Source organism: Macaca mulatta, chromosome 16, assembly GCF_049350105.2.
Source record: "Macaca mulatta isolate MMU2019108-1 chromosome 16, T2T-MMU8v2.0, whole genome shotgun sequence".
In the NCBI taxonomy this organism is placed as follows: domain Eukaryota; kingdom Metazoa; phylum Chordata; class Mammalia; order Primates; family Cercopithecidae; genus Macaca; species Macaca mulatta.
In genome coordinates, this window is record NC_133421.1 from 8,498,119 (window position 1) to 8,510,868 (window position 12,750).

Consider the following 12,750-nt stretch of genomic DNA (forward strand, 5'->3'; position numbering starts at 1 on the left):
TCTCGCCCCTCCACCCCCACCTCGGGGCTTTCCCCACCTCCTCGAGGGGAAGCAGCTGGCGGAGCCGTCCGGTCGCAGGACAATGGAAGGAAACCGACTAGAAATCATATCCGCCCTCTCCCTACCCCGCCCGGCCAGAGCCCCCCTTTTTGTAGGCCCGGGTACAGGAGCCTGTCATTCACACCACACCCTCCCCCGTCTGAGACCCCACAGGAGCCCACTGTCGTCTGCCCAAACCTGCTTTCTCGTTGGGATCCCCCTTTTCTCCCTTAACACAGTACAAGAAGGGGAGAGGGGGTGCCGTATGCACTTTGCTCCTGGCAAACCCTCCCAAAAGCCAAAACACCAATTTTCACTGGCCCAGGCCTTCCGACGACTCAGACTCCCGTATTTCCAACCTCGATATCCCTAACCTCCTCCCCAATTCCAATATCCCCGTCCTCGTGTCCACTTGCAGTGACCCAAGACCCCCTACGTTACGACCACCCCTTGTTTCTGAGGTCCCGCCCTCGAGACGGAGACCCCGCCCTGGGCTCGCCATCTGGAGAGCGAGGGAGGAAGGAAGGATACAGACCCAGGCGTTCACCCCACCTCCACCCCCGCCCCCGACATCCCGGCCAGATAAAGGAGCCCAGGCCAAGAGGGGAGAGAGACCCCGCCCCCCTTAAGAAGAGAAGACGGGCCCCTGCAGGACGGGGGTAAGAACAAGAGACTGAGGGAGCCAGACTCCTGGGTCCCCCAAGAGGGTTGGAGCTCGTGTGGAGCTTGCCATCAGCAAGCCTGAGCCCCAGAAACTGGGCTAAGCTAGGGATCTGGGGACTAGATAGGAGTCGCAGAATTCCGTAGTTCGGGGGAGAGAGCCTCGGCTGGGGTTTGGAGGTGTGTGGACGGCAGGCCGTCAGATCTCTAGGCAGGGTCGGACACCTGAGACACAGGCGGGCAGAAGGGAGTGGCGGTGCTGGAGGGGCACTGGGAGTCGAACCCAGGGCGATGGGCGCGGGATTCCCCACGCTCGCCAACGACGCAGCGGTGTGGAACCTTCAGCTGGCTCCAAGCGCTGTGGGATCTGGAAGAGGCAAGGGAGCGAGGGTGTCGTAGAGGGTATAATGAACAAGAAGAATTAGGAGGGAGGCTGCGTGTGCCGGGGCTAGGGGCTGGAGGCCCTGGCTCTAGCTGCACCACGGAAGGAAAAGGCAAACAGAGGAGGGAAGGCGTCTTAGAACTGCCTGGATCCAGAGCACTTTCCACGGCCTCTACAGGCCTGCGTCGCTATGGGTTCCCCCGCCGCCCCGGAGGGAGCGCTGGGCTACGTCCGCGAGTTCACTCGCCACTCCTCCGACGTGCTGGGCAACCTCAACGAGCTGCGCCTGCGCGGGATCCTCACTGACGTCACGCTGCTGGTTGGCGGGCAACCCCTCAGGGCACACAAGGCAGTTCTCATAGCCTGCAGGTTCGAGGGGTGGGGCAGGGGCGGGGCCAAATGGGAAAGGGGTGGGACCACAGGGCCTTTGAAAGGGAATCCGAAGCCAAGTCTTTCAGAAGCAGGAGGAGGAGCGTCCGAGAATTGGGGGCGGGGTGATAGTGAGGAGGCGGGACTTTTCAGGGGGCGGGGCTTCCTAAAGCGGCGCGTGTCTCCCTTGGTTCCCCAGCCCCTAAGGGACCTATCTGCTCTCTCTCCAGTGGCTTCTTTTACTCAATTTTCCGGGGCCGTGCGGGAGTCGGGGTGGACGTGCTCTCTCTGCCCGGGGGTCCCGAAGCGAGAGGCTTCGCCCCCCTACTGGACTTCATGTACACTTCCCGCCTGCGCCTCTCTCCGGCCACTGCACCTGCAGTCCTTGCGGCCGCCACCTATTTGCAGATGGAGCACGTGGTCCAGGCATGCCACCGCTTCATCCAGGCCAGGTGAGGGACCCCGGCTCAGCGTTCTCTGTGGGTGAGGTATTAAGGGCAGAGGCAGAGATTAGGCAATGGCACTAACGTTCATCACACTTTCCCCAGCTATGAACCTCTGGGCATCTCCCTGCGGCCCCTGGAAGCAGAACCCCCAACACCCCCAACGGCCCCTCCACCAGGCAGTCCCAGGCGCTCCGAAGGACACCCAGACCCACCTACTGAATCTCGAAGCTGCAGTCAAGGCCCCCCCAGTCCAGCCAGCCCCGACCCCAAGGCCTGCAACTGGAAAAAGTACAAGTACATCGTGCTAAACTCTCAGACCTCCCAAGCAGGGAGCCTAGTCGGGGAGAGGAGTTCTGGTCAACCTTGCCCCCAAGCCAGGCTCCCCAGTGGAGATGAGGCCTCCAGCAGCAGCAGCAGTGAAGAAGGACCCATTCCTGGTCCCCAGAGCAGGTACAGAGTCTAGAACCTCAAGAATTTGTCAGAGCTGACCTCAGCTAGAAGACAGAATCATTGGGCCTTCGTGGTCAGGAGGAAGGATGAAGGGAAATAGGGGGTGCATTTCAGAGACACTAGCTCACCTTAAGAAGCTGGCCAGAGACCAGGTTTATTCAGCAGGGTGGCACTTGGGCAGTACGATGGATGTGGCTCATTGGTCAACAATATTGGCTCACCTCCAGAGGGCAGGCCTTTGGCTCCAAATTTCCCAGGAGAGAACCCCCATCCCCCATCCATACAATCTCTTTTAACCCTTTCCCCTGGGCCTTGCCATCTGCCTAGGCTCTCTCCAACTGCTGCCACTGTGCAGTTCAAATGTGGGGCTCCGGCCAGTACCCCCCACCTCCTCACATCCCAGGCTCAAGACACCTCTGGATCACCCTCTGAGCGGGCTCGACCACTACCGGGTAAGAGACCCTCTTTCCTGGCTTTTCTCCCATGACTGCTCCAGGCAAGTTTGTGCCAAAAAAGCCCCCCAGAAAGGCCTATTCCAATGGTTGCTAAACTTTATTACAAATTAGAATCACCTAGGAAGCTTTTAAACTCTCACCGCCCAGGTCACACTCCATAGACTGAAATATCTGGACCTGGGAACGAGTCATCAGTATTTTTCTAAAGCTCTCCAAGTGCTTCCAATGAGCAGCAAAGTTTGAGAATTTCTGGCCTATCCTCTTTCGGAGCTGAATGATCAGCCCAAAGCTTGTCAGGGCCTCTCTGGCAGGCTGTCATTCAGAGTGGTGCCGGTGAGGAGGAGATTTTAGCCAGGCACGGTGGCTCATGCCTGTAATGCCAGCACTTTGGGAGGCCAACGCAGGAGGATCACTTGAACCCAGGAGCTCAAGGCCAGCCTGGGCAACATAGTCAGACCTGGTCTCTACAAAAAATAAAAATAAAAATTAGCCAGGCATGGTGGTGCACACCTGTAGTCCCAGCTACTCAGGAGGCTAAAGTGGAAGGATCGCTTGAACCTGGGAGGTGGAGACTGCAGTGAGCCGATATCACACCACTGTACTCGAACATAGGCAACACAGCGAGACCCTATCTCAAAAAACAAAAAAAAACAAAAACAAAAGAAAAAAAGGAGGAGAAACTGAAAACTCCTCCCACTAGCAGGGGCCTCCACCTACCACTGCTTTTTTTTTTTTTTTTTTTGAGATGGAGTCTCACTCTATCGCCAGGCTGGAACGCAGTGCCGTGATCTTGGCTCACTGCAACCTCCATGTCCCAGGTTCAAGCGATTCTCCTGCCTCAGCTTCCCGAGCAGCTGGGACTACAGGCGTGCGCCACCACCACGCCCGGCTAATTTTTGTATTTTTAGTAGAGACGGGTTTCACCGTGTTGGCCAGGATGGTCTCCATCTCTTGACCTTGTGATCCGACCGCCATGGACTCCCAAAGTGCTGGGATGACAGGCGTGAGCCTCCGCGCCTGGCCACCACCACTACTATTGAAGAGGAGATTAGCTGAGTACTCAAGTCAGAAGGATGTGGAGTCAGATCTGGCTCATCTTACTATCTCCTTACTTGGCCTTGAGCAAGGCGAACCAGCCCCAGAAGTCTTAACAATAAATTGGGAAAAAGAAAGCCCGCTACTGCGTGATTTGAGGTTTCAGTAGTACCTAGATAGCCCTCATTAGTAACTATGGTTGCCCTTACCCACTCCCCTTCCCAGGAAGTGAATTTTTCAGCTGCCAGAACTGTGAGGCTGTGGCTGGGTGCTCATCGGGGCTGGACCCCTTGGTTCCTGGGGATGAAGACAAGCCCTATAAGTGTCAGCTGTGCCGGTCTTCATTCCGCTACAAGGGCAACCTGGCCAGTCACCGCACAGTGCACACAGGTAGGGGAGGAGAGGGCCCTGGCCGTCCAGCCCACAGCTGTCCTAGGGCAGAGTCCCTGACCCCCCATCTTCCCTGCCTCCAGGGGAAAAGCCTTACCACTGCTCAATCTGCGGAGCCCGTTTTAACCGGCCAGCAAACCTGAAAACGCACAGCCGCATCCATTCAGGAGAGAAGCCCTATAAGTGTGAGACGTGCGGCTCACGCTTTGTACAGGTACGGAGCCAGCCTCCAAGTGGCTTCCAAGGCAAACCCACAAGAGGTGGGGTGGGCCAATAGGGAGGGATCTGTCCCTCTCAGAGACAGGACTTGAAGTCTCCTCCCTCCCAGGTGGCACATCTGCGGGCGCACGTGCTGATCCACACGGGGGAGAAGCCCTATCCTTGCCCTACCTGCGGAACCCGCTTCCGCCACCTGCAGACCCTCAAGAGCCACGTTCGCATCCACACCGGAGAGAAGCCTTACCACGTGGGTACCCAACCTGGCCTGCCCAGTGCCTTAGAATTACCTCTGCTTTGCCGAGGGGTGGCCTCTGAGAGGTGCAGGCCTGGCTGTCCCTGGATCCTTAGAAATGAGTGGTGGCCGGAAGAGTCCAAGCAAATAAGGGATGGAGGCTGGGAGTAGGGATGGGCGGGTATAGAAGTGATGCCTCTGGGCTGAGCGCTGTTTTCTCAGAGAGGAGCTACAAGCGGGAGAACCTTTGCTAAATAAGGCAGGGTCTATCCCGTCAGCCACCCCTGAGGATTTGGATGTGAGAGTCAAAGAGCTGATCTTCCGCTGGACAGTTCCCTCTTGGGCGAACTGGACAGGCCCCCCCTCTGCCCCGGCTCAACACCTAAAAGGTGATTGTGGATGAGGCAGGACCTGACCCAGCTGTCCTCCCACAGTGCGACCCCTGTGGCCTGCATTTCCGGCACAAGAGTCAACTGCGGCTGCATCTGCGCCAGAAACACGGAGCTGCTACCAACACCAAAGTGCACTACCACATTCTGGGGGGGCCCTAGCTGAGCGCAGGCCCAGACCCCACTTGCTTCCTGTGGGTGGGAAAGCTGCAGGCCCAGGCCTTGCTTCCCTATCAGGCTTGGGCATAGGGGTGTGCAAGGCCACTTTGGTATCAGAAATTGCCACCATCTTAATTTCTCGCTGGGGAGAGCAGGGGGTGGCAGATCCCGGCTAGATCTGCCTCTGTTTTGCTGGTCAAAACCTCTTCCCCACAAGCCAGATTGTTTCTGAGGAGAGAGCTAGCTAGGGGCTGGGAAAGGGGAGAGATTGGAGTCCTGGTCTCCCCAAGGGAATAGCCCTCCACCTGTGGCCCCCATTGCATTCAGTTTATCTGTAAATATAATTTATTGAGGCCTTTGGGTGGCATCAGGGCCTTCATTCAATTGCATTTCCCACTCCCCTCTTCCACAAGTGTGATTGAAAGTGACCAGAAACACAGAAGGTGAGATCACAGCTCTGCTGGCAGAGATTACTAGCCTGGGCTCTCTCCTTTGGCTTGGGTATTTTATATTAATTCTGTCATAACTTTTATCCTTAGACTTGTTCTTGTTTGCTTGTTAGTTTGTTTAAAATGGAAAAAGGGGTTCTCTGTGTCCTGCCCCTGTAATTCTAGGTCTGGAACCTTTATTTGTTCTAGGGCAGCTCTGGGAACATGCGGGATTGTGGAATTGGGTCAGAAACCCTCTCTGGTATTCTGGATGTTGTAGGTTCTCTAGCAGTCTAGCAATGGATGCAGACTTTCTCTGTTCTTCAAGGGTGATAGGAACCATTATATTGAGCCCAAAATGGAGGTAATAATAAATGCCTCCTGGAAGCTGTGGGTGCAGGGGATTCTGTATCTAGATTCTGTATCACTCCAAGTGGAGGCTGGCAGCTTTTTCTGCAACATGGTCCAGAATCTAAAATGACCCATTAATCTGGTCACTTGGATTTGGCTCTACTGTATTCATCTATAATGGCAGAGACCCACCAGGGCTCAAGTTGAGTCCATCGTCCTCCCACGGGGGCCTGTTCTTAGCACTGAGTTCATCGCTCCATGGGGGAGAGATCAGACATTCCTTATCAGAGATGATGTGACTTTCTCTGACTCTGCCCAGTCTCTGTGAATGTTATGACCTAGGGAAGAATCATGAAACTCTTTGGCTTGATTAGATGGTGAAGAGTGTTAACCCATCCTTTACTAGAGGCATCTGGGTTTGAATGTTACTTGGGGCTCTCTCTATTGAGTTGAGCCCTTCTTTAATAGGTTTTGGATATCTTCTGGCAAGTGTCCAGATGCCAGAACCTTCTTTGCCTCTAGAAGTGATGGTGCTTGGTAACCTTACCTTATAAAAGCTGGGTCTGTGACCTGGTCTTCCCATCACTGCATTCCTGTCTGGAACCAGTGAATGCGTTAGAACCTTCCATAGGAAAAGAAAAGGGGCTGAGTTCTATTCTGGGTTTGCTGTAGTTTGGCTGGGATTATTGCTGGCATTACAGAAAAGATTGGCTAGCTGATAGGCCAAAGGCCTGTTCTAGTTGACCAAGTTTCAAGTAGGATTAAGAGGTTGGTTGAGGGGTGCCGTTTCTGGTGTAGGCCGGGTAGGTAGAAAGTTAGGAATGGGGTTGCCTCTTGGCTGGGTGGAGGCTCTGAAATGTTAGAAGATGTCCTGAAGCCTTGATTTGTAGTTCTGCCCCTTGTTGCCCTGGGGCCTATTTGATTATGGGACAAGGGTAGAAAGTAAGAAGCACTTTTGAATTTATGGGGTAGAACTTCAAGGATAAGTCAGTTTTAGTGGCTGTCACCTGGGGACTAGTGAGAAAGCTACTCTTGTCCTTCTTCCCTCTTTCTCCCCATGACCCCATTGCAGAATTAAAGAAGAAAGAAGGGAAGGTGGAGGAGTCTGTAAGAAGGAACCATGATTTATATTTAGCAGATTGGATGGGCAGGTGGAGAATGCCTGGGGATAGAAATGTTAGATCTTGCAAGATGAGATCCTTGGAATAAAGAAGCCTGTCTGTGCTGCCTGCTGTGTCCTGGGTTCTTGCCTTCGGGTCTTGGGGAGCGAGGAACAGAGCTCTTCCTCCTGGACAACATCTGGGATTCTGTACCATTCTGCTGTCCCTTCCCACCAGACCTTTTAAACGGTCCTCGTTGTCCCTTTCCCTGCCCTTGCCTTCCTGCTCATTGTGTAGGAACCAGTGACTTCATGAAGTTTCTCCGGAGCCACCTGCATCCTGCTGCTCTGAAGTCACTTCCTGCCTGAGGTGTGGAGGCGGCAGGGAGAAACCAGGAAGCCACTAATAATATCAAGAGGCTGGGGCGTGCATCTGTGCTAGGGATCTTAATGCTCGGGACATGCCTCCATCACCAAGGAAAATGGATAGGATTTTGGTTCCCTAAGGACCACAGGGGCTGGCGGTGGCACTGAGAAGACTGAGTTGGAACTAACATGCCAGCCCACCCTCCCCCAGCAAGGGTATCTTGAATCTATCCAGGGTCCAGTGCATGCATCTCTCTCACCCTTTCCCCTGTCCTGTATGTGTGCTGGGTGCGGAGATCACTAATTTTGATGTTACCTCCCTCTGGGCCTTAAATTCCTCGTCTGTGGAAAAGTCAGTTACCACGATCTCTGCAGCTGCCTCCCACATTGAAAGTTTGTAGTTGTCTTAGTCCGTTTTCTGTTGCTTATTATAGAATACCTGAATCTGGGCAATTTCTAAAGAAAAGGAATTTATTTCTTACAGTTACGGACACCGAAAATTTTGCCCAAGGTCAAGTGGCCACATCTGGTGATGCTCTTCTGGTTGGAGGGGGCTCTCTGCAGCGCAGGGTATCAGCTGAGGGGTAGCAAGTGTGCAAACATGGCCAGCTCAGGCCTCTCTTCCTTTTCTTATAAAGCCACCAGTTCCCCTCTCATGATAACCCATAATCCAAGAATGGCAGAGACCCCAGGATCCAATCATCTCTTTGTTGTTGTTGTTTGTTTTTGTTGTTGTTGTGAGATGGAGTCTCGCTCTGTCTCCCAGGCTGGAGTGCAGTGGCGTGATCTCAGCTCACTGCAAGCTCCGCCTTCTGGGTTCACACCATTCTCCTGCCTCAGCCTTCTGAGTAGCTGGGATTACAGGCACCCGCCACCACACCCAGCTAATTTTTGTATTTTTAGTAGGGATGGGTTTCACCGTGTTAGCCAAGATGGTCTCGATCTCCTGACCTCGTGATCCACCCACCTCGGCCTCCCACAGTGCTGGGATTACAGGCGTGAGCCACCGTGCCCGGCACCTGATCATCTCTTTAAAGCCTCAGCTCTCAATACTGTCATGTTGAGGACCGAAAGTTTCCATATGAATTTTTGGAGGAGACATGCAAACCATAGCATTCTGTCCCTGGGTCCCCAAAACTCATGTGCTTCTCACATACAAATACATTCATTCCATTCCCGTAATCCCAAAGTCTTCACTCATTGCAGCATCAAAGACTCACCTGTGAGCTAGTTATCTATTTCCAAGTTATGAAACAAGTTATCTACTTCCAAGATATAATGGTGGGAACAAGCACAGCGTACACTTTCCCATTCCAAAAGGGAGAAATTGGCAAGAAGAAACAGGTGAAACAGGCCCCAAGAAAGTCTGAAACCCAGCAGGGCCAACATTACACCTTTTCTATTTTTTTCTTTTTTGAGACACAGTCTAGCTCTGTCGCCCAGGGTGGAGTGCAGTGGTACAATCTCGGCTCACTGCAACTTCTGCCTCCTGGGTTCAAGCGATTCTTCTGCCTCAGCCTCCCAAGTAGCTGGGATTACAGGTGCCCACCACCACACCCAGCTAATTTTTGTATTTTTAGTAGTGATGAGGTTTCACTGTGTTGGCCAGGCTGGTCTCGAACTCCTGACTTTGTGATCTGCCCGCCTCGGCCTCCCAAAGTGCTGGGATTACAAGTGTGAGCCACCGCGCCTGGCCAACATTACATCTCAAAGGTAGAGGATAATCTTTTTTGACTACATGCGGAGCCTCCTGAACACAGGGTGGGAGTTGGCTCCCCAAGGCTTCAGGCAACCCAGCCTCTATAGCTTTGGTGGGTGGGTTGGGGTCTGGTGCCTGAAGTTTCCTGGGAGCGGGGTGGGGCACTGCCTGCTGCCTGTGACTCCAAAGTTCTGGGGGCCTGGTGGTGGTCCTGCTTCCACGGCTGTACTAGGCATTGCCCTCCTGGGGACTCTCTGCATTGGCCTTGTTCCTATGGCTCCACCAAGGACTACCCCAGGGGGGGACCCTGCAGTGGCCTCGCTTCCACAATTCCAATAGGCACTGTCCTGGCAGGCACTCTCTGAGGCAACTTCAACATCACATTTCTGCTGGGCATTGCTCTGGTGGGGGTTCTCTGCGGTGGCTCTGCCCCATGACAAGTCTCTGCCCCGGCCCCTAGGCTTTCAACAACGTCCTTTGAAATCCGTGTGGAGGCTGCCAAGCCTTCACAGCTCTTACTTTCTGCAAGACTGCAGAATTAGCACCACAAGGATGCAGTAAAGGTCTATGATTTGCACCTTCTGGAGCTTCAACACAAGCAACACACACACACACACATAAACACACACAAAAAAGCAACACCTGGGGCTACCTAAGCTACCACCAGGCTGGGGGGGGCCACAGAGTGCTACATTGGGGTGTGGGGTGTAGAGTCCTGAGGTTGCCCTGGGCAGTGAGCCCATGGAGAACACGCAGGTTTCCCCTGAAACCCTCTGTCCTCCAAGGCCTCTGGGCCTGTGATGGGAGGGGCAGCCTCAAAGACCTCTGAAATGACTTCAGGGACTTTCTTCCATTTTCTTGAGGAATAGCACCTGGCTCCCTTTTAGCCATGTTAATCTTTTTAGCAAGCAGTGGCTTGGCCACACCCTTGGATTCATCTCCTGAAAACGCTCTTTCATTCTCTACCACATGGCCAGGCTGAGAATTTTCCAAATTTTTCCACTCTGTTTCTCTTTTCTCTGTGAGATCATCATAAGCAGTTAGAAGAAACCACACAGCAGCCTCAGCATTTTGCTGCTTAGAAATTTCTTCTGGCTGCCAGATACCCTAGTTCATCACCCTCAAGTTCAGCCTTCCACAAAGCCCTTGGGCATGGACACAGTTCAGCCAAGCTCTTTGCCAGTTCGTAACAAGGATGGCCTTTACTCCAGTTTTCAATACCTTGCTCCTCTGTTCCATCTGAAAGCTCACCAGAATGGCTTTTGCTTCCATATTTCTTTTTTTTTTTTTTTTTTTTTTTTTTTTGATGAAGTCTCGCTCTTTCGCCCAGGCTGGAGTGCAGTGGCACTATCTCAGCTCACTGCAACCTCCGACTCCCCGGTTTAAGCAATTCTCCTGCCTCACCCTCCCGAGTAGCTGGGGTTACAGGCGCGTGCTACCATGCCCAGCTAATTTTTGTATTTTTAGTACAGACGAGTTTCACCATGTTGGCCAGGATGGTCTCAATCTCCTGACCTCATGATCTGCCTGCCTCAGCCTTCCAAAGTGCTGGGATTACAGGCGTGAGCCACTACGCCCAGCTGCTTCCATATTTCTATCAACATTCTAGTCCCAAACACTTAACCAATCTCTAAAGAATTCCAAGCTTTTCATAGTCTTCTTGTCTTCTAAGCTCTCACCAGAATCTAGGCTTTTTCTAGCCTACTCCTCCAAATGCTTCCAGCCTCTGTCCATCACCCACTTCCAAAGCCACTTCATCATTTTCAGGTATTCATTAGCAGCAATACCCCACTTCTGGGTACCAATTTTCTGTCTCATCCAGTTCATTTTCTGTTGCTTACAACAGATTATCTGAAACTGGGTAATTTGTAAAGAAAATGAATTTATTTCTTACAGTGTGGAGGCTGAGAAATCCAAGGTCCAGGGGCCTCACCCTCGAGTGAGGGTTTCCTTGCTGATATGGGCTCTCTGTGGTACAGGGTGTCACATGGCAAAGAGGGCTGGGCATGCTAATGTTCTAGGTCAGATCTCTCTGAAAAAGCCAGCAATTCCTCTCCCATGATAACCCATTAATCTATTAACCTATTAGTCCTTTATGATGGGGTTAGTCTGTTAACCTATTAATCCACTATGGTGGGCTAATTCATGGGGATTCATTAATCCATTAATCCCATCCAATCCCCTTTTAAAGGTTCCACCTCTCAGTACTGCCATGTTGGGGATTAAGTTTCAATATGAGTTTTTGGAGGTAACATTCAAACCATCGCAGTGGTTCTTTCTCAATCTTTTTAAACCCATGACCTGGATTTGATTTTTTTTTTTTTTTTTTAATCAAAAAACAAAAACTAGGCCGGGCGTGGGGGCTCACGCCTGTAATCCCAGCACTTTGGGAGGCCAAAGCAGGCAGATCATCTGAGGTCAGGAGTTCGAGACCAGCCTGACCAAAATGATGAAAGCCCGTCTCTACTAAAAATACAAAAAATTTAGCCGGGCGTAGTGGCAAACACCTGTAGTCCCAGTTATTCGGGAGGCTGAGGCAGGAGAATCGCTTGAACCCAGGAGGTGGAGGGTGCAGTGAGTTGAAATCATGCCATTGCACTCCAGCCTGGGCGACAAGAGCAAAACTCCATCTCAGAAAAAAAAAAAAACACTAAACTAAAACCTTCCTTCACCTCCCACTACAGCAGCTTATCCCCTGTTGAAAATAAGACCAATAAGACCAGCTAAGCTAACATTACTTGGCTCCTGCTGCACGTCAGGACATAAACTAAGCATTTCAGTGCATGGATTTTCTAACTGAACCCCACGGGCAACCCTTAATAGTAGGTACTATTAACTCCAATTTACAGATGGGGAAACCCACTGAGAGATTCAGCATCTTGATGGAGTTAAGTAATGAAGCCAAGATCGGAACTGTGGGCCGGGCACGGTGACACACACCTGTAATCCCAGCACTTTGGGAGGCCAAGGCTGGTGGATCACTTGAGGTCAGGAGTTCGAGATCAACCTGGCCAACATGGTGAGACCCTGTCTCTACTAAAAATACAAAAATTAACTGGGCGGTTGTGATGGGAGCCTGTAATACCAGAAACTCAGGAGGCTGCGGCAGGAAAATCACTTGAACCTGGGAGGCGGAGGTTGCAGTGAGCTGAGATCATGCCACTGCACTCCAGCCTGGGCCACAGAGCAAGACTCCGTCTCAAAATAAATAAATAAATAAAAGACTGGAACTGTGATCTGATTCTAAAGACCGAGTTCTTAATCACTATGGAATACAGCCACACCAATTTCTGCATCTTTGGCATATTCCCCACCAGCTGACATTTTGACTCTTAGAAAGTATATGTGTGTATTATTGATGATTACTTTTATTTCCCACATATAAAATTATTTAAGGCTCAATATGTTTTTTAAGACTACACAGCCTCCCTCCCTACCTCCGCTTCTTGTTTGCTGCTTTCCCCAGTAATCTGGGAGTGAACCTTGAGTCCACAGTTTCCAGGTCAGGGTCTGGGAAGTATGGCTTATAATGAAGGAACAGGAAATCCAAGCCGTTGGTGTTATGGAGACTGGGAAGGACTG

General features: G+C 52.0%; 1 protein-coding gene across 1 annotated transcript; it reads left to right on the forward strand.

The window, feature by feature from the left end:
• Window positions 1-525: 525 nt before the first annotated feature.
• Window positions 526-7,231, forward strand: BCL6B (BCL6B transcription repressor). Its single transcript, XM_001105202.5, has 9 exons — window positions 526-698; window positions 1,260-1,450; window positions 1,681-1,902; window positions 1,999-2,346; window positions 2,674-2,798; window positions 4,062-4,226; window positions 4,310-4,440; window positions 4,555-4,692; window positions 5,112-7,231. The coding sequence occupies exons 2-9, from the start codon at window positions 1,272-1,274 to the stop codon at window positions 5,226-5,228; spliced, it is 1,425 nt and encodes a 474-aa protein (XP_001105202.1). The 5' UTR covers window positions 526-698; window positions 1,260-1,271; the 3' UTR covers window positions 5,229-7,231.
• Window positions 7,232-12,750: the final 5,519 nt, after the last annotated feature.

Coding starts and splice junctions, on each gene's coding strand:
- BCL6B (XM_001105202.5), top strand. CDS start 1,272: ATGGGTTCCCCCGCCGCCCCGGAGGGAGCGCTGGGCTACGTCCGCGAG. Junction 4,227..4,309: donor TCACCGCACAGTGCACACAG/GTAGGGGAGGAG, acceptor CCCTGCCTCCAG/GGGAAAAGCCTTACCACTGC. Junction 4,441..4,554: donor GCGGCTCACGCTTTGTACAG/GTACGGAGCCAG, acceptor CCTCCCTCCCAG/GTGGCACATCTGCGGGCGCA.